At 44.8% G+C, this 27,343-nt stretch overlaps 1 protein-coding gene across 1 annotated transcript in view; it reads left to right on the top strand.

Moving 5' to 3' along the window:
* Positions 1,970 to 27,343, top strand: part of PDZRN3 (PDZ domain containing ring finger 3) — a 245,086-nt gene continuing 219,712 nt past the window's right edge. The window contains exons 1-3 of the mRNA XM_021069221.1: positions 1,970 to 2,824; positions 18,974 to 19,060; positions 25,337 to 25,444. Of these exons, the coding sequence (XP_020924880.1) occupies positions 2,102 to 2,824; positions 18,974 to 19,060; positions 25,337 to 25,444 (918 nt within the window). The 5' untranslated portion in view covers positions 1,970 to 2,101. The remainder of the gene's footprint in view (positions 2,825 to 18,973; positions 19,061 to 25,336; positions 25,445 to 27,343) is intronic.

Here is a 27,343-nt window from a genome sequence, read left to right as displayed (position 1 = left end):
CAACCACAAACAGACAACAAATGCCACCGACAATGATGAAAGAACACGTCCAGTGACCTCGACCAGGCACTGAAAAATCTAAGCAGTGACAACTTTTTAAAGGTCAGTTCAAAACAAGTAATCCTTATGAACATCAAGGCAACCCTTTCACTCTGGTGAAGCAGTTAAGTAGTGAAGGTCACGGGGCTTTCGCAGACACATAAAGGAGAGAAATAAAAGCAATTAGACAAAAATGGATGCTGTAATCCCACTTTCCAGGCCCCAGAGCCACACTCAACACAGGGATCCAACTTTTCCACTTCACTCTTCAGGAACCGGCAGCACATTCCAAATAAGAATTCCACAGCTTGATTTCTTTCTTACCAAATGTTGGCTGGGTCTTTCTTAGCATGGTCTAAGGCCTGAGGAGAGAAAAAAAAAAAAAACAAAAAAAAACACCAAATCCATGGATGATGCTATGAATTGATCTCCTGGGTTGGAAGCCCAGAGGATTCCCTCAGCACTCATAAGTGTTGCCGAAAACTGCCCTGATTGAAAAAAGCTACCCCCCCCCACCCCCGTGGCAGAGGAAAAGAGTCCATATTCCACATTCATGAATGGCTGCTTCCCAAACAAGTGGAAATCCATAGGCCAATAGCATCAGCACCACTTGGAGTCTCTTTCAGAGACTGACACTCCACCCCAGACGTACTTGGATCAGAATCTGCATCCACCTTAAAATTTAAGACTGCTCTACAGGCCCTACAAGACTTTTATTTTGCCTCTCTGAGTGTGGCAAATGAAAATATAACAGTGTACAAACCATAGGGAAAAAAAAAAACCTTAAGGAACACAGTTTATATGATTGCAGAGGATTACAGGGAAACTTCTCCAAGTTCTATAGAGGCAGTTTTTAACACTGTAGGACAGCGTTCCTTCTTTTGTAATGGGGGAAATTATCTTTTAAAACTGCTAACACTCTCTCACAATATTCTACCAGTTATTCTTTTTTTTTTTTTTTTTTTTTTTTTTTTTTGTCTTTTTGTTATTTCTTGGGCCGCTCCCGCGGCATATGGAGGTTCCCAGGCTAGGGGTCTAATCGGAGCTGTAGCCACTGGCCTACGCCAGAGCCACAGCAACGCGGGATCCGAGCCGCGTCTGCAACCTACACCACAGCTCATGGCAACGCCAGATCATCAACCCACTGAGCAAGGGCAGGGACCGAACCCGCAACCTCATGGTTCCTAGTCGGATTCGTTAACCACTGCGCCACGACGGGAACTCCTCTACCAGTTATTCTTAAAGGGACCTATTTAGCAGGGCCCACCCAACACAACGCATGCTACACTGCAGTGGAAACACTTCAGAGCTGTTAGGTGAAGTGGACAGAGACAGCCCGGCAGGCAGCCGGCGAGCAACTCTCATCCCTGAAAATTTGCCACCGTAGACTCGCCCTCTGCTCCTAGAAACCTAGGCCAGGCAAACCAAGGGGTCTGCAGAACCTCTGGGCGGAACTGTAGTTGCAGGAGCGTCCCAAAGGCTCAGTAACTTTCCCTGGTAAGAAATAAATAAATAAAGACCGTAAGTGCTCAGATAGCGGGCCCCAAGATATTTTTCGCTCTCTGCAATCAGGCAAGAAAAGAGGTGTGGGGGGGTAATAAGTCTCCATGTGGCCAGGAAGGAGCTCCAGGAAAACTGTCTGGACGACAGCAGCATCCTCCGCCCCTCAGTGATCTTTTCTCGGTTGGCGTTTTGTCTCCTACAGCGAAAACTACAAGGGGGAGAGGAGTTTCCGGAGAGAGGGTCTGTGGCCGCATTCTGGGCGCGCTAGTTCCCTCGGCGGCGAGCCTCTGGGTCTCCTTACCCTCCTGTCTCTTTTCCCCTCCCTTTCGCAGGGGGCGGGCGTGAGGCAGCCGAGGCAGGATGTTTGTGCGCACGCGCTCTGGTAAATACGGCTGAGGAGTTTTGTTCCTCAGGCTTTTTCCGAGGAAGTCTGCAGCAATTAGGCTCAGTCCGGGGAGAGCGAGCGAGCCGGCGGCGCAGCCGGCGCGTCTGGGCTGCTTCGCAGGGAGGGAGTGGGCGGCCGGCCGCCCGGCGGCGACCCCGGGCCCCGGCCGCCACCATGGGCTTCGAGCTGGACCGCTTCGAGGGCGACGTGGACCCGGACCTCAAGTGTGCGCTGTGCCACAAGGTCCTGGAGGACCCGCTCACCACGCCGTGCGGCCACGTCTTCTGCGCCGGCTGCGTGCTACCCTGGGTGGTACAGGAGGGCAGCTGCCCCGCACGCTGCCGCGGTCGCCTCTCGGCCAAGGAGCTTAACCACGTCCTGCCGCTCAAGCGTCTCATCCTCAAGCTGGACATCAAGTGTGCGCACGCCGCGCGCGGCTGTGGCCGGGTGGTCAAGCTGCAGCAGCTGCCGGAGCACCTAGAGCGCTGCGACTTCGCGCCCGCGCGCTGCCGCCACGCGGGCTGCGGCCAGGTGTTGCTGCGGCGAGACGTGGAGGCGCACATGCGCGACGCGTGCGACGCGCGGCCCGTGGGCCGCTGCCAGGAGGGCTGCGGGCTGCCCCTGACGCACGGCGAGCAGCGCGCGGGCGGCCACTGCTGCGCGCGGGCCCTGCGGGCGCACAACGGCGCCCTACAGGCCCGCCTGGGCGCGCTGCACAAGGCGCTCAAGAAGGAGGCGCTGCGCGCGGGCAAGCGGGAAAAGTCGCTGGTGGCGCAGCTGGCCGCCGCACAGCTGGAGCTGCAGATGACCGCCCTGCGCTACCAGAAGAAGTTCACCGAGTACAGCGCACGCCTCGATTCACTCAGCCGCTGCGTGGCCGCGCCGCCCGGCGGCAAGGTAGGCGCCCACCACCAGCACAGACCCCCAGCCAGGCCCTCTGGTCCCCAGGGCGTCTCCCAGCCCCTGCGGGCACCAGGATGCCCGGAGCATCCCTGCCTCCCTCCTCCGGCACTGCTTGCCAGATATATCACCGTGGGCAGGTCGAGGAATCAGTCTAAACTTAGAAATTGTGGTCCCTACAGATTAGACAGCAGCTTCAGTGTTTCCGTAAAGACTGAAAGGAATCTGTGATCAGGGTAGAGTAAGAGTGAGTGTAGCTCCAAGTCAGAACTGAGCAAAGGCTTTCCTTTGGACCAGCTGGGTGATCCTGCGGAGGTCGCTTAACCTCTTTAAAGGGTGGGAAACTTGGTCGCTACACACATGATGCACAGGATAAGATATGACACACAGTGTGAACTGTATTCATGCACCCTGAAGAGTTCCAGAAAGAATAAATGGAGCCCACGGCCCATGTAGAATAAGTTAAGAAGGTTGCCAGAGGAAAGGCCTCTGAAGCAAAAGCTGGATTCAGACATGGGCTTTGCTGCCAACTGGCTGGCTGACCTTGAGCAAGCTGCTTAAGCTCTCTAAAGTTGGAAAGTGTGGCCCTAGAGATGTGACACAGGGGGTGGGGTGGGGGTGTGAAACATAGCCAGGCCCCCTCTTTGGTATGCCTCCAGGGATTGAAAGAATTCCAGAAAGAATTAAAGGAACAAGACATAAAGTAATAATTGATGGTGAGTCTTTGGGGATTAGAACTGTTTCCGAATCTGGGCTTTTGCTCAGCCAGCTGAGTGACTTTGCAGATGAACCTCCAGGTGCCTCTGTTTCCCTAAATGTAAAATAGTTTCTTTTCACCCATCAGGGAAAGACTATTTGAAAGAGATCTGGCGCAGTGCCCGGTGGAGAGTGAATGCTCAACAAGTGTTGACTGCAATTATCTTTAACATCTTTACCTTGTAAGCTTTCCACTTGTCCTGGTAGTTGGTGTAATTCTAACAGGCACTGCTACTGAGGCTTGCTTTACTCTAGGCCTTATGCTTAGCACTTCTACTTCTCAGGCGTTTTTTATTTAATCAAATAAAGGAGGCATGATGCTTCTTGTTTTGTAGGTGAAGAAGACGGAGGCCCAATGAGGGCCAGTCGTGTACCTCTGAGTCAGGGCTTTTCAGTGCCAGAGTTGAATTCTGAACCTGTGTATGGCCGTCTCTCCATCCAGAGCTCTTAACCATCCATCGGGTGGCTTCTCCGTGTAGCCACAAGTACCGTTTATTGAGGGTTTACTATGCCCCAGTGTCTGTGGCAAGCGCTCAGTACACATTATCTATTTAATCCTCTGAGATGCAGAAGGAGGCTTAGGTCATGGAACTTGTCCAAAGTCAAACAGTGACTCAGGGGACAGGGCTGGGATTCAGGTTATTCCTCAATTTGTCAGCCTTGGGGCCTTTTGACATTTTGGGCCCCCACATTCTTTGTCATGGGAGGTGGCCCTGTGCACTGTAGGTAGTTGAGCAGCATCCCTGGCCTCCACCCACTGGATACCAGTAGCACCCCTCCCCCACGTGGTGACACCCAGAAATGTTTCCATGTATTGTCTCGTGTTCTCTGATCAGGCACGGTCACCCTGTGAAAACCAGGGTTTCCCTGATGGCAAAGGCCACATTTTCAGCCACTGGGGAGGGGCTGGGGTATGTGGCTGCCACTCTTTTGGTTGCCTGTTTCATATGTTGCAGCAGAGGAGAATGTATTTGCCTGAGGGGCCCCCAGGGGCCCGCCTGCATCTGCTTGCCTGTCTTGCCTCTCTCTGCCCTTTCCCGGCCCCTTTTCCCTGCGCACACCAGGCCTGCAAACTTTCCAACCCCTCCCCGCCTCCACCCCATCCTGGCCCCGGCCTGTCTGTCAACTGCAGCCTCAGCAGCTGGCCGGCTCTGGGCGAAGGGCAAATATTTACAGCTCTGAGGCTCACCCTGGGACCGCACAGGCACACAAAAGACTGACGCGAGCCTGAGAGTCACCCAAGTAGAGGGCAAAGCTTGATCTTCAAGCAGGCGCCCTGTGTGGGGCGAAGGAGTTCCCGGAGTTTCTCCTGTTGATGCTGTCATCCGGACTTCCTGTGGAGTTTTAAGTGATGCTTATTTATAAATAAAGCCATTTACTCCCCTAGGGTTTATACATCCTTCATTGTTAAGCTAGTTTATTATTTCTTCTTGCCTTTCTGTTTTCTTTCTGGAGTGTTTGGGTAAACTCTCTCTCAGAATCAAAAATATGAGACTTGAATCAAAACCGTGGATGTTTTTGAAGCTCTGGTGGGTGAGTCAGTGGGATAATCAGGGGTATTAAGCTTAGGGGTAAGATGTTGCTTTTTGAGCTTACAAGGAAAGTTTCCTTCTGGAGTTGGGGCCCTGCTCACGACTTTGATGGACCTCTTGCTGGGCTTGAGGACAGCCAAGAATGGCCTCTCCTGAAAGTGTCACTGGTTCATTTCTCTGACCTCTGAGCCTGGCCAGCCTCAGCCAAGGCCTTAGGCAAGCTAGCTACTTTTCCCCTGAAGTTAACCCTTCTCAGTCACCCTGGCGGAAAGCTTTGGCTGTTCCTACATCTGTCAGACAGCCTCCTCCCACTGCAAGCTGTTTAAGAACTTGTTTATTTCATTGGCTGGACTCTCTGCTCCCGCTGGGTACTGTTTATTCTCTTCTAAAAGGCAGAAGGATTTATATTGCTTGGAAATTCGCATGCACAACACTTTTATTATTATTATTTTTTAAGCCCTATCATTTACCTCTCTGTTACAAGCTGAAGTAGGGAAGAAACACTCAGAAGATTTTTCCATACCCTTTCTTCAAGGCCTAGGACTTGCTCCATGATCTTGCATTATTTAAATAATCTTCAGTTTTGGATTTTTGATGCCAGTGGAACACTGAGAGTTTGTACCTACATAGGTATTGTCCCTCATGTTCTAAAATGTGAGCTTAAAAAGGTCTCACCAAACCTTGACATGATTGGAACCACGTGGACAGCCTGTTAAAGCAGATTCCTGAGTCTTAGCCTTAGAGAGTCTGACCCATCAGGCCTGGAGTGGGGTGTGAGATGCTACATTTCTAACAAGCTCCCAGGTGATGCTGGGCCAGCCATCATGGTCTGGGTAGCACCTCAGCTAGACAAAACCTTGAGGCTCAAGTACAGGCGTAGATAAACATGTGTTGGTCTTCTCTACGTAGTTATGATTTTACCAATCATTGTCTAAAGATCCCTTCCTGAATGTTTTCTGAAAGACGACGGTAAAGTTCTAAATCCACACTGCTTAGCAGTTTCATGAGAGGTAACCATAGCCCAGAAAGGCATCTTAATCTGAAGCCCCATCCCAGCTACAGCAGACTCGGTAATGCTATGCTTTGAGTATGTTAAAGTATTTTGTTCCCAGCCTCAGTTCCCCACCCTGACTTAAACACCTGAATCTAAGACCACAAGTATTCCACAGCTAAACACTTCTTTGGCTTTCTTGGAAAGGGAAAGGTCCAGACATAACTTTCCTTGGAATTGTTGAGAAACTTGAGACCATCTTGATAGCTTTTGCTCCTTTACCCCTCCATCCAGTCTGTTGTTAAATCTTGTTGATTTTATCTCCTAAACCCTTCTTGAGTCTGTTCACTGCACTCCATCAGATGATCTCCTTGATCCAAACCAGGGTTTCCTGACCTCTGCACTATCAACATTTCAGGCCGGATGATTCTGGGTTCTGTGTGTGATGTGGGGAGGGTGTTGTGTGTATTCTAGGACATTTAACAGCATCTCTGGCCTCTCCCTACTAGATGTCAGGAGCATCCCCCATGTAGTGACTCTCAGAAATATCTCTAGACACTGCCATTGTCTCCTACAGGGCAAAACCAGTCTTAGGCTCCACCACCATCTTCTCTTGCCTAGACCACAACTCCCTCTGCTGTCTTCTAGCTCCCCTCCAATTACCCTGTGGCAATAATATCTTATAAATTAGCTGTTTCGCTTCCTTAAACCATGCCGTGCCTTGAATTTATCTGGGTGGACAGAAGGTCAGGCACGCTCTGGATCCTGTTGGCCTCCACCTGCCTGTACTCTTCTCCCCTTGAATCTTTCTCCCCAGGTTCCCTGGGCTCTGGTAGTTCTATGACTATGCCCCAGCTCCTTCCTGCCCCTGGCCTTTGCCTTTGTTCTTTTTGGAATAGTCTTTCCACCTATTCATATTAGGTAACCTGCAAGTTTTCTAACTCTCCTCTCATACCTGCTGCCTTTCTTTTAGCACTTAGGGTCTGCTCATTGCTAGATAACCTTTCTTTTAAATTTTGTTTTAATTATAGTTGATTTACATTGTTCTGTCATTACTGCTGTACAGCAAAGTGACCCAGTTATACATATATGTAATTTTTTCTCATTATCTTCCACATGTTCCATCACAAGTGGTAGACTACAGTTCCCTATGCTCTACAGCAGGACCTCATTGCTTATCCACTCAAAATGCAATAGTTTGCAGCTGCTAACCCCAAACTCCCAGTCCATCCCACTTTCCCCCTCCCACCTTGGCAACCACAAATCTATGGTTGTGTCCATCGTCTGTTCATAGAACAGACATAGTCTCCATAGTCTATGTTCTCCATAGACTATGGAGAACAGTCTGTAGTCTGTTCTCTATGTCCATGAGTTTGTATCTGTTCTGTAGAAAGGTTTATTTGTGCCATATTTTAGATTCCACATATAAGGGATACCATGTGGTATTTGTCCTTCTGACCTAATTCACTTAGTGTGAGAATCTCTAGTTCCATCCACATTGCTGCAGATGGGATTATTTTGTTGTTTTTTATGGCTGAGTAGTATTCCATTGTGTGTATGTACCACATCTTCTTAATCCATACATCTGTCTTGGCCCTTGTGAATAGTGCTGTGATGAACATAGGGGTGCATATATCTTTTTAAATGAAAGTTTTATCTGGATATATGCCCAGGAGTGGGATTGGTGGATGATATAGTTCTATATTTAGTTTTCTGAGGTATCCCATACTATTTTCCATCGTAGTTGTACTTAACCTTTCCATCCTTCCTTCCCATGCTAGTTCAAGCATCACTGCTTCCAAGAAGCTCTCTCTTACCTCACAGACCAGGTCTGGCCCCCTGAAACTCTCACAGTGGTGCTCCTCTGGCTGGGCCTTTATCATGGCTGTGGCTGAACGGTGGGAAGAGCTGTTTATTGTCTGTCTCCCCAGGGGACCTCAGGTGTGTTCTTTGGGGCTATGGCCTGGCACCAGTTCCATTACCATGTGCCCTATAAATTGTCAATATATATTTGTTCAGTGAATGAATTCAGGATTGAAAGGGCTGTCTTGTCAGCCATCCAAACTCTTCAGATTGCTGACCAAGAGGGATTACTCTTAAAATCTTAAAATGGAATGAGTGTTTCTGAGACTTGCAAGTTAGCAAAATTGTTTCCAGGTTTGAGGCAGGCATTCTTTTTGTTTCCCAAGATCCACCCAGATCAAATTGTATTAAGCCCCAAATCCCAGGACCGATTTTGTCCATTTGAGAACTCCTGGAGAGAAATGAATCTAACAGACAGTTGTATCAAAAGGTGTTCCAGATGCCCAAACACTTTGAAATGTATCTATCAAAGTGTTCACAGTTCACTGTATTTTCTGTTTCTGAAAAGCTTCAGCCAATACCCCTTCTGTGGTATATCTGACAGAACAGCCCAGTTCAGCGAAAGGGATTGTGGGCTGTTAAAGCCATGTCATTTCAGTGATTTATAAAGAAAACTAGAATTTGGCTTACAAATATGTTACCCAGCTACACAGGATTAAACGATCATAACTGAATAATTTGAATTGGGAATTCTGTTGCTATTTAAATAAGTGGTTCTTTCTGAGTTCGGAAATGATGATTTCCTCTCTGTAAAAGTATTTGATGAGACAGAATCTATAAGGTGGTTTAGTGATGTCTGCAGACCAAGTAACTTAAAAGGAAAGGAAATAATATTCATTGAGTTTTTGGGGTGCTGCACACTTAGGGTACATCATTGTGTATGTACATACATTAGCTTTCTCATCTTCATCAAGTAGACTTTTTTTTTTTGAGAAGAGAGGCAGATTATGAAACAAATTATCAAATAGCTGGGGTAAGGCCAGAAGTTGCACAGATTCAAAGTATAGAGCTGAGATTTGCACCCAACCCCCCACTCTAAGCTGTTACCAAAATAAGCAGAGTATTTGCTCCTGAGCATTGTCCCTTTCAAAGTGTTATACGGTTTTCCAAAGGACTAGTACTATACACGCAAGTGCTCTGTGGCTTAGGGATATAGGTACATTTTCAGAAAGACCCTGTGAGGTTAGTACCGATAGCCTTTTACCCTTCCCATTACAGGTGGAAAAATAGAGATGCCAAAGGTGAAATAACTTCTCCAGCATCATTTTCTTGCTCCAGTTAGTTGGTCCATTGGCTTTTGGTCCACAGTGATGAGGTGTATTCATCCATGCCGTAATCCCCATTCTCAAAGGTCTGGTGTGGAATAGGGTATAAAATAAAACAGGCCCTGCCTGTAAAAGAGAGTCAGACAGAATTTAAAAAGTAAAAGAAAGGGCTGATGTTCTGGATGGAATAGTGCCTCATCTCCTTCTTTTTTTTTTTTTTTTTCTTTTTGTCTTTTAGGGCTGTACCCACAGCATATGGAAGTTCCCAGGCTAGGGGACAAATTGGAGTTGCAGCTGCCAGCCTACACCACAGCCATAACCATGCCAGATCCAAGCCACATCTTCAACCTACACCACAGCTCATGGCAATGCCGGATCCTTAACCCACTGAGCAAGACCAGGGATTGAAGTTATGTCCTCATGGATACCAGTTGGATTGGTTAATACTGAGCCATCATGGGAACTCTCATGATCTCCTTAATTTTTAATATAGTGGGTGAAAGAGTGGTTGGTGGTAGGAAGTGAAAGGAAATTTTCATTTGCATCCCTTCTATTTAGATCCTTCCATGCTCACCATGTCCGTGCCAGGGTACACAGGGGCTCTTGAGTGGCTTGCACCTTTGGGATCAATCAGACACACATTTGCACCTTTGAAAACAACCCAAGTCTTACTGTTCTTTGCTCACCCAAGCTTTTCAGTCGTGGGTTACCTCTGTCCTTCCAACTAATGGTATTGTAATAAGCCTGTTGCAATAAGAAAGGGAAGGGGTATAACATAATGATTACTTCTGTAGAGAAAATAACACATGGACCCAGCATCCATCTTTTTCCCCCATGAGAAAGCCTAAGGGGTGGGGCCACACTGCAGCCCCTGTGTGCTTGGGCCCTCTAGCAGCCCCTTCTCCAGGAAGGGGGGTTGAATGAGCATTGCCCTGGCAGAGGGCAGCAGGTGTGCAGAAATAAGTCCTGGGCAGAGAAATCACTGAGACTTTTGCTTGAGGCTGCTTTCAGGTACCCCATGTCTTTCCTGCACATGCATCAGAAAGGGGATGAAGACCCTCTCAGGTTGTGGATCATAGCTAGATTTAGGCCCTGGGTCACCGGCAGCCCTAGGGTACCCTGAGTTGAGCTGGTGTGTGGTTAGTATCCGACTCTGGAGTCATTGATATTCTGGTTCCCATGCTCCTTCTGCCTCTGCCTCGAGGGTCTTGGTAAGCCTCTTCTAACCTCCTCTAAGCCTTAATTGCTTCATCTCCAAAGTGGGATAATGATATGCCCGCCAATAGGACTGGCATTAGGATTAAATGAGATGTCGTAGACACCGTTCAGAGTAACGCTTACCAGGCATTTGTTGAATGTGTATTAAATACCTGTAGGTTGGAGGATCTTTGGCGAATAAATCACTGAAGAAACATTAGAAGTTGGAGATGGTTGAATGGAGAAGGAAACAGATTGTTTTACTCAAAGTGTCACAGGCTCATACTGAGCCTCTGCCTGCCCCTGGGTGACCCATTCTCTGGGCTTCTGTTCTCTGCCTGCTTGCCAGTGGTGGAAACTTAGCGGATGTCCATTTCACTGCATCTGGGTAGCAGCTCTGGGAGCTTAAGGGGTAAAGGAGGAGGCTAAAGCTGTGCATAAGATGAGCTGACTTCATGTTTCTATGTATTTATCTTTGTCCCACTATAGTTACCAAAGCTAGGGAGAGGTAGGCCAGGCAAGTTCCTGCCTTCCGTTTAAAAGAGAACTTAAAGCAGCCTCTTCTTTGTTTCTGATTTGGAGAAGAACATGCTCCAGGTTGGGTCATGGGATGTTTACATTTTAAAAACTGAAACCTCCTCGTAGTCCATCACGTGGCAGTATGAAAGTGCTGTAGTGCCTTCTTCAGTCAGTGTGTTGTTTTCTGTTTGTTGGTGAAAGCGCTGCTTGTGGGTGTTCATCAGAAAAGCAGATGAGCAGATGATGAAGATAAGAGATCTTAAACTCCTGAAAATAGACAAGTAGACCTTTAGAAATTTCTCAGGTTATTTAGATGCAGCAACAAACTAAACATAGATGTACATTTTTGGCCTTGGGCAACACTGACAGTCTTTTAATTCATTTCTGAGGTAATTTTTCAAAAGCATCTCTTTGGCTTATGGATGAGTATATACTCTTCTGTGGATATTATGTCTCTGGAAAAGCGATGTCTTTGTTCCTTTCTACCCACTTCCCCATACTCTGCCTCTTTCCATCCTCTCTGCATCTGTTTGGGCAGTGGGTACGCACTCATAACACTTCTGCCGATGGTCTCATCCGTCTCCAATTCATGTTCTTTTTTTTGAGGTACAGTTAATTTACAAGGTTGTGATCGTTTCTGCTGTACAACAGAGGGATTCAGTTATACATGTCCACACATCCATTCTCTTTCAGATTCTTTTCCCACATAGATTATCACAGGATACTGGATAGTATTCTGTGCTATATCCAATTCATTTTCAATCATCATGGCCATGACTGCTTTCAGTCTTAGGCTTGTTTCCCCCTTTTATGCTTCCTCCATGAAATGTCTTCTTCAGAACTGAAGTTGGGATTGCAGGGAAGGACTGGTCCAGGCTGTTTCTCCATTAAACATAATTTGCCCAACTGACCAAGAGGACAGAAGCATCTTGGTGCAGGTTGGGAGGCATCCTCATCTCTTTAGCACAGGATTTCTGGCAGACAGCTCTCCTCCCGGTCCCCCCAGCCTCCGCCACTCCACATTTTTTTCACTCTCTTGTCACTAGTCACCAGAGCAGTTTCCCAGCTGTGTGAGTCTCTGGGGCGCTTTGCCTAATCTGAGGCCCAGAGGTGTTATGTCACCCCAGATAGGCAGACTAGCGGTCAGTCAATTATAGTGCTTCAAACCCGCTGGGCAGCTTTCCAGTCTAGCCGGTTCCCAGCTGCCAATCCCACAGCAGCAGTAATCAAGGAGTAGCTGGAACACCCATCTTTGGGTGGAAAGGAGCTTTTGGAAAGAATCCACACTGAGAGTGGCACGGATGGCCTTGGGGAGTCACCATACTGATTAGGAGATGGCTGATGTCCAGGCTGCTGAGACTGGATTATTTGAAGAAGAACAGTGATGGAGTGATGCTGAAAGGAAGAGGGACTTTGCCCAGAGAAGACAGTTTGCATTCTTGGATGTCTAAGAAGAAAAACAGCTACCATAACTTGTCTTTTTGATAAAATACGTTTGACTTTTGTTTTTTCACAAAAAAAAACCCCTCTTATTCCCTCCCCAAATTCTTGCCCAGTTCGACCTTGAACTGGGCACATTATGAATCAGGTCATTTTAACATTGATCAATAGTTATATGAGTTCAAATATGATAGCCACACTTATTTGAAGCAGAATTGACTGTATGCTCCTGAACACGGATCTTCTGTTTCTGCTTGAGGCCTCCTGGCTACAGATGCTCATGCCATGCCCCCTTCTTCAAGGTTACTGTATCTTTGCCCTTTCTCCATCCTAAAACCCAAGCGTCTCCCAAGGAGAGCCTGTACGGCATTAAGAACCCGACTGTCTGCTTGAGTTGGGCTCTGGTGTGGACACAGTGTGCTGGACATCTGTTGGAGCTTTGTGCCTGGCCCCCTAGAAGACAGTGCTGTCACTAGTCTCTAGAATATGAAGGTATCTTCCTTCTCCATTCTGCATTTGCACTCTTGGTGAGAGGGAAGAAACCATGCCACTTAGGAAGAGTCATAAAATGGGGGTGGCTAGAGGGAAAAGTTACCAAGGAGGTGCTGTCTCAAATCCATTTTTTTTTTTTTTTTTGTTTTTTTTTTTTTTTTTTTTTTTTTTTTTAGGGTCGCACTTGTGGTACGTGGAGGTTCCTAGGCTAGGGGTCTAATTGGAGCTATAGCTGCCAGCCTTCACCACAGCCACAGCAACGCCAGATCCAAGCCGTGTCTGCAACCTATACCACAGCTCACAGCAATGCCAGATCCTTAACCCACTGAGCAAGGCCAGGGATTGAACCCACCTCATGGTTCCTAGTCGGATTCATTTCTGCTGAGCCATGATGGGAACTCCACAAATCCATTTTTATTGTTAATGTCCCCCCTGCCCTGTTCTTCACCTTTTCTTCCGGACCCATCAAGACTCACTCATCTGGCAGCCCTTGGAGTGGTCCCAGTGAATCCTCGAGTGTCCTGTGCTCCCAGGTGCTCCTCCACTGTTGGGGTCCATGTTTACTCTTTCTTGGATTTGACATTGCTCCTGTGCTGTTGTGAGCCAATGTCTGTTCCCCATTCACTTTGCTCCTGGGCCACCTGCCTCCAAGCCTGGGGATGTCCCTTTTCTGATTTCCCCTCCTCATGCTCCCAGCCTCCTGGTTGGTACCCTTTGCCTGTCCTGTCTCCATGCTAACGAAGGTCCAGGCTGAGCCACGTCCTTTGCCTTCATCACCTTTCCCTCCCACCTCATCCAGGAGGAAATCTGTCTCCTGGCTCTTCAGCAGTTCTCCAAGAATGTGCCATGCTTGCTCCCAGCTTGGGAGAAGGAGGAATGTGCCCATTAGACATAGCTCCCATCAGATGGCTGGATGTTGTGAAGAACATGTAACTCTGTTTGTTCGGTGGCAGCAGGCTTCAACTTTCCCAAACTTCCTGTAGATCGACTGAGTTAATTTAAGATTAGATATTCTCTGTTTCTTGGATTTCGTATTAGAGTCATTCATGTGGTAAACAAGCACCTTGGCCTCAGTGCTGAACTGCAGTAGTGTCCATCCCACCTATGCTGTGCTCAGGTTTGGAGCCCTTTCTATTGGCCAGGTGTGGTACTGAGGTACTGGGCAGTGATGGTCTCATTTATGCTTACATGGTTCTAAACTAAACTCCGGTTCTCACTCTGAGGTCCAACCATTACTCTGCATTTGTCAAGAGCATAGTATTTTTATGCACCCTTCAGGGTATAACAGATACTCTAATCTTTACCACTGTCATTGCATACTCCAAAAAATCCTTGCTTAAAACTCTAATTACAAAACTAATTAGATGTCTAATCCTTCATGACATTTTAATGTGAAAGCTGAGTTGTTGAGGTGAAGCGAGTTAGGGTAGTATGCACACATAGACAGCCCAGTACAGAGAGCATGGGTGTTGAAGTCCTGAAGACCTGACTTCCAGCCCTGCCTTCCCTCTTGGCAGTTCCATGGTCTTAAATAAATGTATGAATTCTCAAAGCCTTGTTTTTCAGATGTAGATGGTTGATATAATACCTGCTTCCAAAGGCTGATGTTTTGGTTATTCAGTAGTTTATGTGAAGCAGAGCTCTTTCCCTTTGTTTTACTATGCCAGACCATTGAGAAAGTTTCAAATCCCAGTTTATGAGGGAGTTCTGTTGTGGCTGAGCAGGTTAAGAACCCACTAGTATCCAAGAGGATGTGTGGTTGATCTCTGGCCTCACTCAGTGGGTCAAGGATAAAGTGTGGCCACAAGCTGCAGTGTAGGTTGCAGATGAGGCTCAGAGCTGGTGTTGTGGCATAGGTTGGCAGCTGCAGCTCCAATTTGACCCTTAGCTGGGGAAATTCCATATGCTACAGATGTCTGTAAAGAAAATAAATAAATAAAAGCAAAGGGAGTTTCCTCTGTGGCTCAGCAGTTAGGAACCTGACTAGGATCCATGAGGATGCAGATTCGATCCCTGGCTGTGCTCAGTAGGTTAAGGATCTGATGTTACCATGAGCTGTGGTGTAGGTCACAGACACAGCTCAAATGCCAAGTTGCTGTGGCTGTGGTGTAGGCTGGCAGTTGTAGCTCTGATTTGACCCCTAGACTGGGAACTTCCATAGGCCACAGGTGTGGCCCTAAAAAGCAATAAATAAATAAAAATATAAGTAAATAAATAAAAGCATGGGTTATGATAAACTACCAAAACAGAGCAATATCGGTTAAATTTTCCCTTTAAGTAATGATGTCACTTGTTAACACAGTATCTGTGAACGGCCGGAAGAGCAGCATCAATGAGCCTTTGCCGCTCTTCCCTTTATATATCCCTTCACTTGGTGGAATATAATTGGATGAGAATCATTGAAGGGCTCCCTGCCTTATGCATTTTGAGCCCAGGGACAGGTTAAATGATTAAGTAGGAATGAAAGTTAACCTGTTAAATGTGTTAGGTAAAGCTTAGTGTTTACATTTTCTGTTATTATTTCTCCTTAAGAATTAGAAATTAAGTAAAATTGGTTAAGGTTGTCTGGGAGGACTAGAGTAGAAAGGAAAAATCAGAATCAAGACCAGGGTATCAGAGAAAAGGTAATGATGGCCTTTGGTCATTAGATGGAGACCTGAGAGGAATTCAGGCCAGACAGAGCTTTTCTCTTCTCTTATGTATGTCATGGTTCCCAGCATCATGTGCTGAATATCCAGCATGGTAGCTTAGTCCTGTAAATCAGTCCTAAAATAGGCATGTCATTTGAAGCCAGTGTCTAACCTGCCTGGACATTAGACCAGGTCAGGATGTTTCTAAAAAATGAGAACACCCCTTCTTTGTCCCTTGCAGTTGACTGCATCTGGCAGGGAGCAGTAGATGGTCAACCTATTTGTTCCAAAATATTCTTGGCAAATGGCTGTTTGGCTAAGGAATGTTGTTTCAGGCATTGTCTCAGTTTGTCTCTTTCATCCCTGGAGAGAGATCTCTGAGTTTGGTGTCCCTGGGCATCTCAGGTTGAGATAAATAATTCAATAAAGAGTTTGGAGTTTTGTTCTGATCCTGGCTTCCTGGGTAAGATCTCCTATAGTGAGTTCTTTATGGAACTTTTTGAAACTCCAGCAAGTGAACTATCTTGGGAAGGACCTAAGATATTGCCAGCCTACGTGGTTCTCTTTTCTACATTCCACACAAGAAAGGTGTACTATAGAGTTTAAGATCTAGAATTGGAGATCAGTTGTGGGTTTAAATCCCAGCTCAACCCCTTCCTAGCTCTTGACCCCGGGACAGCTTTCTTAGTTATTCTCTCTTCCTCTTCCCACCTGTATCTCTGGGATAGCAATAGTGCCAGTTGATAAGATTGATTGGATTAGTAAGTAAAATAAAGCACTTAAATGTTCAATATGATTTCTGGTGCATAATACTTATTTATGAATGTTAGCTATTATCATTTAATGCAATGCAATGAGATTTCTTTATATTTTTTTCATTTTTGAAAAGAATAGATGGCTGTCATGGTAAATTTAAAAATAGTCTATTTTAATCATTTGGCTGTACATTCTCCTTTGTGCATCATTTGGGATTGTCCAACCAGAGCCATCTGCCTTGGATTACTGTGTAACTGTGCAGTTTCTATCATTGATGAGTTATGAAAGCCAGAAATGTAAAAAAACGTTATGTTGATGTGCTCAAATTCCCATGTATTTCTAACTTTTTCACCTCTCAAAGATAACAAAGCAAGAAATGATCTTTCTTACCAACACTTTTCATTTCCAAGGCAAAAAGATGATAAACCATTTCAGTTTACAAATCAGTGTCTTTACACCTCCAAACTGTTAGGTTGATTTGGAACTTTTTTTTCTTCTTTTTACAACTGCACCTGTGGCACATGGATGTTCATGGGCCAGGGCCAGGGCCAGGGGTTGAATCAGAGCTGCAGCTGTGGCCTGCACCATAGCCACCACAACACTGGATCCTCACAGAGTCCTTAACCCACCAAGCCACAATGGGAAGTCCTGATTCTGAACTTTTATGCTCTTGACAGCAGTGAGAGCTATTGCCTGTTATCTTGCTGCAGATCAAAGTAATGATAAAGATTGATAGCATTGATGGTGGTGCTGGGAACTGGACTTTATTTTTAAAGTTCATAACTAGGTTGTCATCAGTGTGGCTACTGTACTGTTTAAGTACAGTAGCCTGGTTGAGACTTGCTTCCCTTTTATATTAAAACACTCATTTTTTTTTCTATATCACATAAGTGGCCCAGCAGAAATGAAGATTTTGTTGTTTTGTTCTTAGAGGACACCTAATTCTTTCATTAGAAACAGCCTTTTTCTAATAATAAATTACCATTTTTGTTTTTACAGGGTCTTTGTAATTGATGGTACATGAAATTTTGGAAAATATTTTGCATTCTGCTATACACCAACTAGTCATGAGAAATAGCTGTGATTGCTAGAGCTTAGGCATGGAGATAATTTTACACCTTGAGACCATTAGTCTTTAGTGTGTGTGTGTGTGTGTCTGGCTCTCTTGCACAGTTTTCCTGGCCAAACATGAACAATGTTTTATATTGACAACAACAGCAATAAAATGAAGCTGTGCTTCAGAAAAAACACCAGGCATCACAGGTTGGAAAGCGTCATTTTCTTTGCCCGTGTGGTAGAGTCAGACAGTTGCATTCGTATCATTTGAATGTTGCTGTTTATTTCCCCAACAGAAGTAAAAGTTGCGTTTCATCAGGAAAACAGTAATCAGAATAAAATCCCTTTCGTGATAAGCTTTCAGTGCTATTTTTGAGAAAGCTTATAGTGAAGCATTTCATATTTAAAAGAAAAAGACCACATTAAGTAGACCCTATTTAAACCGAAAACGTTGAGTGAAGCATTTGCAAATTTATAGCCAGTACATGTAGAGTTTTGCATACCGTTCAAATAGTTGGAACCCTTTCAGAGGAGTATCAGTGAGGTTAATATTGATGTCAAAGCCTATTAACTGATGGTTTGCACACAAGGTTAGATCTATTTTTATTCACTTGTCTGTTACCCGAGAATGTTAGTTGTGATATCCAGACATCTCCATCTCGTTGGACTGTTGAACACTGCACCACTGAGACCTGCCTGGGCCACTTCTGCCCATTTGATTTAAAGGGGTTCACCTTGATCCACCTACCTTAAACAGGGTGTTTTCTGTTCAACAGCCCGGCATCTCCTCAAGACTGGAAAGTCATTACTTTGTGAAAATGCCCCCACCTCCCTTTTCAGTAAGTCAGGATTTTTCTTTTTCTCACCCATGTTTGCATCTGGCTTTTCAAGCAAGATTTTTCCCCCTAAGTCTCCCAAACACAGATGAGTAGTGATGGGCCATGCATGTGCTCAAACCTCTTAGAGGCTTGCTGTCATAACTGTTTAGGACATATCATGAATATTCGTGTTGAGAATGTTTGAGAAACAGACAGTAGCCATCTAGATAGTCAGTCTAGAGCAGGCTGGTCACAGAGGAAAAATGCATTTGGAGACCAAGTTGTTCCTAAGAGGCAGTGTTCACCACGTGTGTGTGTGGATGTCTCTAAACCTTGTGGGTCACTCTAGGGTTAAACAGTGCTCAGAAATGTTTGTAACCCCCTCAACACAGGACTAAGGTTCAGTGCAGGCCCTCACATTTTCCTTGGTTAAACCTCCCCAGAGACATAGGATTTTTTTTTTTTTTTTTTTTTTTTAGAGCTGCGCCTGAGGCACATGGATGTTCCTAGGCTAGGGGTTGAATGGAGCTGTAGTCACTGGCCTACACCACAGCTCACAGCAACTTGGGATCTGAGCCATGTCTGTGACCTACACCACAGCTCATGGCAATGCTGAGTTGGTCGTTAACACACTGAGCGAGGTCAGGGATTCAAACCTATGTCCTCATGGATGCAAGTCAGGTTCTTTTCTGCTGAGCCATGATGGGAACTCTAAGACATAAGATTTTTAATGAGCAGCTTGGCAGTCCATGAGTACACCTTAGAAAGAAAATTCTTCCCATTTGTTTTTGCTGTTAGTAAGTGCAGTTTGAACACGTTTCTCTCCTCCAGGGTGAAGAAACCAAAAGCCTGACTCTGGTCCTGCATCGAGACTGCGGTTCACTGGGGTTCAATATTATCGGCGGTCGGCCTTGTGCGGTATGTTAATTGCTGCAAAGCATTTGCTGGTCCCTGATGTAGCTGGGAGAAGGATTGGGTTTTGGGAGGTAAGGGGTAGGAAGGCTCACTTACTTCATTCTGCTGTGGTTAAGGAGTTCATTGTGTATCTAACAATTTCACACTCGTGGATTTTTATCATTTTATTTCCTGTTGGAATATTGTTGATTTACCATGTTGTGTTAGTTTCAGGGGTACAGTAAAGTGATTCAGTTTGGGGGATTTTTATATAATGTTGGTCTCCTAGTATAGCATTTTCCCAGTAGGACAGTAACTAATCCCAGCTGCTTAGCTTTGGGAATGTATGTCTGGTTGTGTAGCATTTGAGCTGAGGAAAGTCACTTAAGGTGTGTGCAGTTAAATTGGGTGACTTGGCTGGAACTCGGGCCCTGAGGTTGGCAGTCAGATCTAGAGTTCTGTTCTGTCCACTCTTCATCCAAGGGGGCATCTCCCTCATTTATGAGCTAGTGCATCCTTTGCTATTTTCTCCCACTGCAGCTCTATGGCCACCCCATTCATCACGATCCCCTCCTCCTGAAAGCAGAGGCTAAATTCACATCTGTCTATTTAACTGCAAGCAAAGCATCTGCTGATAGGGCTCCAGGGAGGTTTCCAAGGATGTGTTTTGGGATCCTGCCTTTCAGACAGGGTTATGGTATTATCTGAATATATGTCATCTCTTGCTTTTTTTTTTTTATGACCTTTTCCTTCTTTGCTAGCTTAAAAGGAAAATAGTACAAAGAAAGGAAAAGAAAATCAAAGTCAGTCATTCAGCATAAAAGTATTGAACATGGATTATTTGCTAGGGGCTGGAAGATACAGAGGCCAGGGAGACTGCATCCCTGTGGTCATTGATTTTATGGGCTGGGAGACATCAGGCAAGAAATATGTAAATACAGAAATTACAGGTTGGAAGAAGTACAGTGAAGGAAAAAAAACGGGAGGATGGCATATGGTAGATACCAGGGAGCAAGGGGCATCATTGTCTGGAATAATCAGGAAATAGAGGAAGGGATAGTAAGCTGAATCCTAAAGGATAAGAAGTCAGCTATACAGATGTGGTTGATATTTGTTCTGCCTTCATTGAGCTTATGTCTAGATGGGGGAACTGATGAGTTAGGAGAGAAAAGTACTATTCTCATTGATATACTCTGTGCCTGGGTCCAGTTAAAGATACCTTGGGGGGGGCAGTAAACCCTTGAGAAGGAGACATGCTGAGCAGGGCCACTGGACCTGGGTTCTAAAGGAGTAGGAGTTTGCTAGATCCAGAGGTCACTGTATCATTTAATTGAGCAGTCTTAACTGCAAAATAAATTGAGTATATTTAATTAGCTATAAATTATATATATGTATTCACTACTGAACTAATGTTACCTGTCTTATAAAATTTACATGCAAAAGAGACATTTCAAATAATGAAATTGAATAGTTTTTTTTTTTGACTGCCCCAAGGTATATGGAGTTCCCAGGCCAGGGATCAGACAGATCCAAGGCACAGTTGTGACCTACACCACAATTGCTGCAATGCTGGATCCTTTAACCCACTGTGCTGGCCAGGGATTGAACCTACATCCTGGTGCTGCAGAGACACCTCCAGTCCCTTCTGCCACAGCGAGAACTCCTGAAAACAATTTTTAAGGAGCTCATTCATCATTCCATCGTGTTACATTGCATGTAACCATCATTGAAGACCACTGAACTAAAAGAAGATGGATGGGCCTAGGGAAGCCCAAACGGGAACAAGGATAGAGTTGAGTGTGGGACAGGAAATGGTCAGAAGGAGGCTAGGGAAGAGACAAGAGGCAGGTTATGATGGAATTCACTTTGCTTTTGGCCAAAGCCATGGTTTTAAGAACAACATGACATAGTTTTTGGCAAGAAATGACAGCTTATTTGTAGGTGCTATGTAGTCATTAAAATGATGAACTAGTACATTATAAACCTTATAAAACATACATAAAAAAGAACACTTCTGGACACTGAGGTTAAAATGGGAGAATTAAGATGGGTGGGGGCAGGAAGCAATCCAATAGGGGCTTGACCTTCTCAGTAAATATCCTAGGAAATGCCGGGACCGAAAGACCCAAGTCCTCCAACTTATCATCAAGATCATGTTTTGCTGTTTGGCATGAATGACAGAGAGTTAGCTGTATTTGGTTTACCTTCATGATTATTATTCCTCCTCTCCCTACCCATCATTGTCAGTTTTAAGAAATAACTACAGTAAAGGAAGCTTCTGTGGCCAAAAGAGCCCAAACCAGAAAGATCAATTCTCTGCACACCAAAGCTTACATAGGAAAAAGGAGCCTGATGTCTTCAAAATGCCTGAAACAGAGAGACACGTCTATGTCTTGACAGTTTTGGGGCAGCCGACTATGGGAAAGCCTGCAAAGATGGTATTTTAGTTTTTGCACCTCCCCAGGGGTGAAAGGATGCTTCCATCCTCACTGGAATGCAGTTTTTTCTGACTTATCAAAGAACATGTTTTAGGTTATTTTCTTGTTCCTTTAAAAAGATGATTTAAGCACAAACCAGGGCTGAATTTTGTAGTGTTCATAAATGTTTTCAGTTTGTGGTCCTTTTGCAAGAACTACATGCATGGTCATGGGGAGGAAAATTAAATTCCACATGCATGTGTTTGCCATAGTGTTTTTTAAAACTTGTCCTGATTAGCAGAAGCAGCATAATGAAACCTAAATGGATTCTGCCCTGTTGCCTGAAATCTGGCAGGTCATGAGAACATGCTAGGAAGCCAAGATGTGCAACAATGCACACTCATTGTTAGTTACTGGAAGTAGAAGACAGTATGGATGACGTGTGTGTTTCCCAAGGAATTCTTGTATTGGATGCACGGTTGGGTTGTGACATAAGCCCAGCCAGGGGGCTCTGACATAAGGCTTTTCATTGCATGATGCAGTATGTAATGCTCTTAGCAGAATCACACCACCCATTCATGAGTGCTCAAAACCCTAAAGAAACAGCAGCCAGTCTGGTGTATAAAGCCTTTCCTTTCAGCCTTCGCAAGTATACTTCATCGTCAGGCACGCTGAGATCAGAACAGTCCTTTCATTTTTCTGTTTCTCAAGCCTGCAAAACAAAAGAAATCTGAAGTCCATATCGCTTCACCTCGATAAATAGCTCTCCCTTAAAATGTCTTTGGAGAGGGCCAACAAAAGATGAAGAGATTCCTTTTAAGAGAAGAGTCTCGCTCTCAAGGATGGACTTGATTTGGTTTTCTTGGATAGTGTGCACTCTCTAGTTTTTGCATTCTCTTCCCCCTCCCCCCCACTGTCTTCCTTTAACCTCAGTTGTGGTATTTGCTTTTCCCTGTTCCTCTCTGGCTTTTAATTGGACTTTCATATGCTTCTTAAGAAAAATGACATGTATGGTATATTATTCTGGACAAGGAGCCCAAGCCCAGACCCCAGCCCCTAGCTCTCCCTTCCTCCCCAGCCAAGAAATGCAGAGTAGTAAAATCAGAGTAAACACGGATCTCTTTTCCTTTGATATATTGATGTCCCCTCTTTGGGAACCCAAGCTTGTCCATAAATTCTATGTGGTCCATTGAGACTCCTCAGGATCCTCTCATGCAATAATATTCCATAGCCTAGAATGTTGGATTTCTGAATTGAAATATATTTTTGAGAATCCCCTCAATGGAGGATAGTATGGTGCTTAGAGCTTGTGTAAGAGAATCATCCTCTCCTTTGTTCGAATCGGACCTATGCCGCTTTTAACTGGGGTGACCTTGAGTGAGTTGCTTAACCTCTCTGTCTCAGGTTTTTCATTTATGAAATGGATAATGACAGTACTTGCCACTCCTGGTTATTGTGAGGATCAAATGGTCGACAGACACTTGCTGCGTACCTGGTACATAGTGTGTGTTCAGGACATAGAAGCTGCTGTGCTGTTTTGTATTTACATCTGAAATACACATGTAGGGTCAGTGTGCAGCAGGCCTGAGCAGAGCGAGGGGGATGCTGGGCAGTGATGCCTTTGGGGGGACAGCTAAGCTAGCCCAGCACCCCCTATCCTGCTGCTCCTTTTTTCCTGGAAGAGTGTTGATCGAATCCAGATGGCAGTGAGAGACTCCTCTTTGTCCTATGGGGATAAATGATGGGAAAACACTTAGTGGTTATTTTAGATTGTGCTTTTGGTTTCTTTGAATCCTATTTATATCATTATATAGTGTGTGCGTGTGAGAGAGAGAGAGAGAAGGGGAGGGAGAGAAGAAGTGGGAGTATGCATTTCCTACCCTGGTTACTGCTGTTGAACTTCAAGGGGTAGATCGAACCACTTCAAAGCCATCTCTTTCCCTCTTTAGAATATAGGGTTGGATTTTGTTTTGTTTTGTTTTTTTGCCTTTTAAAGAAGAAACTTGTATTTTCATAGTTATTTAAAATAGATTTTATAAGAATATAGTTGACTTAGAAAGTGTGTTAGTTTCAGGTATAAAGCAAAGTAAATCAGTTGTACACATACATATATCCATTCCTTTTCAGATTCTTTTCCTATGTATGTTACTACACAGTATGAGTAGATTTTCCTGTGCTATACATTAGGTCCTTGTTGCATATCTTATTTTATGTATGATAGCGTGTATATGTCAGTCCCAACCCCCTAATTTATCCCTCTCCACCCCCAGGTTTCCCCTTTGGTAACCATAAGTTTGGTTTCGGTTTCATAGTTTTGTTTTGTTTTGTTTTGTTTTGTCTTTTTGCCATTTCTTGGGCCGCTCCCGCGGCATGTGGAGGTTCCCAGGCTAGGGGTCTAATCGGAGCTGTAGCCGCTGGCCTATGCCAGAGCCACAGCAGCACGGGATCCAAGCCTTGTCTGCAACCTACACCACAGCTCACGGCAATGCTGGATCCTTAACCTGCTGAGCAAGGGCAGGGATCAAACCCGCAACCTCATGGTTCCTAGTCGGATTCGTTAACTGCTGCACCACGATGGGAACTCCTCATAGTTATTTTTTAACAAATGAAATTTTGATGTATTTGCATGTAGAAAAATTCTGATAGATGTAGATCTTCTTATGGCATTATGGCAAGGAAATTTTCATGATGGTAGTTTGGGAGGTTTTGTGGAACATCCTGAACTTAACTTTCCAAATGCTTTTGTTTGGAAACAGCACATACTTTTGCCATTTCATTTATAAATCCATCTGTTAATCACGAGAAACTTAATCCACAGGCTTGGAGAGCTATTTGGAAAGAAGTTCATGAGCAAGCTGTGAGGATTTTTTTTTTTTTTTATGAGCTTGTTGAGCTTTTTGATTTTAAATAAAGGAAGGAGTTTGAGCAGTGAGCTGTCTTCTTTCCCAGAAAGTTTCAGCCTGGACTTTGAAAGATCTAAAGGGATTCAAGGAGATTGGAGACCAGAATTTATTAGGATTGTGGGAGAGGGGGCATGGTGGGCTTTTCTGATGTAAATCAGAACAAAGATAAAACGCCTGCTTTAACCATTGGATTATTAGATATTTAAAAGTTTAACAATACACCATGCTTATGAGAATGTGAAAAGAAACTGTCTAATGAGCGACCAGTACAAGCTCTCTGAAAGATAATTTAGCAGCCTCTATCAGATACGCATACCCTTTGACCCAGCAGTTCCATTGTCAGGGATTTGCCCCAATATGTACTGGTAAAGATATTTCAGAGTACAGGTATTAGAGGGGGTGACATGGTCTCTAATAATAACAATTGGAAGCAGTACTAATTATCTCAAATAACAACAACTGGAAGGAGTGCTAATTGTCTCCTAATAGCAACAACTGGAAGCAGTATTATCTTTGTGTGGGAGACTGTCCAGCCACTTAAAAGGGTGATGGAGCAGTGAACTGATGGCGAAAAAAATCTCTAAAAGTTTTTAAGTGAAGTGAAAGAGGCAGGTTACCCAAGAATATGGGGAACATAGTCCCATTTATGTTCATGAAAAAGGAACCAGATATACGTTTAAGGTGATCCATCAAAATGTGGAAAGGATGGATAAGCTGCCAAAAGATGCTGCAAAAGGATAGGAGGACAGAGGGTTAAAGATGGCAGGGACTTTGCATTTTATACCTTTTGGTGTGGCTTGAATCATTTTAGCATGTGTTAATTTTAGTTTCAAACAGAAATGAAGGGAGACAGCTGGCTTTGACCCTCTTGTGATACTTGTGACACCAATGAGAGCCCATGACTCTTTTAAGAGTGTAAGCTTTATTTTCATAACCAGCTTCATGCCTGGCATTCATGCTTATGTTTTTTTAACCCAAAGGACAACCAAGATGGATCGTCCAGTGAAGGAATCTTTGTATCCAAAATAGTCGACAGTGGGCCGGCAGCCAAGGACGGAGGCCTGCAAATTCATGACAGGATCATTGAGGTATGTGAACACTGCTGGTGTCTTTTGGAGGCCGAATGCCATCCCGTCTTCATCCAGCTCAAGGCAAGATGTGTGGTGGGGAGGGAAGCTGAAACTGGTAGATGTTTGAGCAGGAGGCAGAATTCTCTGATTGTGTGAGACCAGCTTGGGTGTTGACTGCCTTGGCGTTAGGTGTTCGTTTGTATTAAATATAGAGAAGCCAGGTTACGAGTAGCTTGCTCCCAATGTGGCTCTTGTCATGCGGCCTTGCATCTCTTTCATGTGCTGCAGTTACAGCTTTGTGTGAAAACCAGTGGGGAGTCGCGTGCTAGTTAGAACCAGATGGACAATCCCTGTTGTGCCACTGATGACTCTGTTCAGATCAGTGACCGGGGGATAATCGTGCCAGCTTTGGCGTCATTTCAAAGTCCTCAGAGCTTACTTATACTGCAGTTATTTCTGCAAAGGCATTGTTCCTCTTTGATGTCATCTTCGCCTGTGGTCTGTAACACCAGCTGATTGTCCAGGGCTGTGCAGGCAAAGGTAGATAGTCAGGAGGGTCAGTAATATTGCCAGCACCTTCCTCATTTTCATTTCTTGATTTATCTTTTAAAATTCTACTCGGGAGACTTACAGATTTATGCTGGGGCAAGATGGCTCCCTCCACCCCATCCAGGACACTTTGGAATAGAGTTGCACAGTGTCCTAGTGTGCATCGTGTTTCTGAAAGGGAGAGAATTATATTCCTGACTGTTTGTATGGGCTCTTGTTGCAAAGTTTGATAGAAATGACTATTTTTTGCTGTGATTTTGACCATTTCGATTGCACTTTTAATGGGTAAATATATGGGCTCAGTTTGTTGGATCCCTTCTGAGGAAAAAAATTCATCATGAGAATCCAAGATGAGATGCTAAAGCTTACAAGAAGCCCACCCATGGGCCGTTGCCATAATATAGCACTTTAAATAGGGAACCCGACAAATGATACCCTGACCATGGAATGTTTTTTTGTTCCAAATGCATTTGCATATCATCTGTATATATATTTTGCTAATGGCCACACCCGCAGCACATGGAAGTTTCTTCCTGGGACAGGGATTGAATCCAAGCCACGGCATGCTGGGCTGAGGGATTAAACTCAGACCTCCACAGCAATCCGAGACACAGTAGTCGGATGCTTAACCTGCTGCACCATCTCGGGAACACCTATATTTCTTGAGTATATTCATGGCCTCTTTCAAACCTGGGAACAAGTGGGAACTCTGACCATGGGATAAGCCATGAGGGAGATTGAGTTAACCCACTGGAATGCGGCCACGTGGAAGGGAACATTGGAAAGAGGAAAACAAAGTCTCACTTTTCTGGTCTCATTTGGATGAATTCCTCAGTATGCAAAGTGGTACACTTCAGGTTAACCTAAATCCTTGGAAGAATAGATGGTTCTCTCTCCCCAGGAAAACAAACCAAATGACTTAGATTGTAAGAGTTACTCTTCTGAAGGAGTGGGTGCAGTGTGGCAACTTACATATTAAAAGGACCCTTGATTTTGCTTTAAGGATCTTATTAATATTGTTACTTTGCCCTTGATTTTTTGAAGGGTTCTTGAATTTGCAGCTCTTTTGGCTTTTAGCATCAGTCTCTATACTTCCCAGTTTGGTTGGGGGTAGTGGATGTTCCCTCCTAGGAAATTGCTTGGATAAGAGTGCTTTTTCAAGAGCTAAAATGTGTCCTTACTGTCTTTTTTTTTTTTTTTTTTTTAAGAGAGAGCGAATACATTTTCTGAGACTATTGTTCTGAAAGATAAATACAGCTTCCGTTGCCAGGGGTTTGGTGGAACAGCCAGTTTCCCTAAGTAATGGAATTTCATTGCTCTTATGTTTTGCAAATGAGAAATGTACAGCTGGGCAGGATTTTCTCTTGG

The sequence above is a fragment of the Sus scrofa genome, chromosome 13 (assembly GCF_000003025.6).
Source record: "Sus scrofa isolate TJ Tabasco breed Duroc chromosome 13, Sscrofa11.1, whole genome shotgun sequence".
Taxonomy (NCBI): domain Eukaryota; kingdom Metazoa; phylum Chordata; class Mammalia; order Artiodactyla; family Suidae; genus Sus; species Sus scrofa.
The sequence above is the reverse complement of the archived record's forward strand: the minus strand, read 5'-3'. Positions and strand labels throughout refer to the sequence as shown.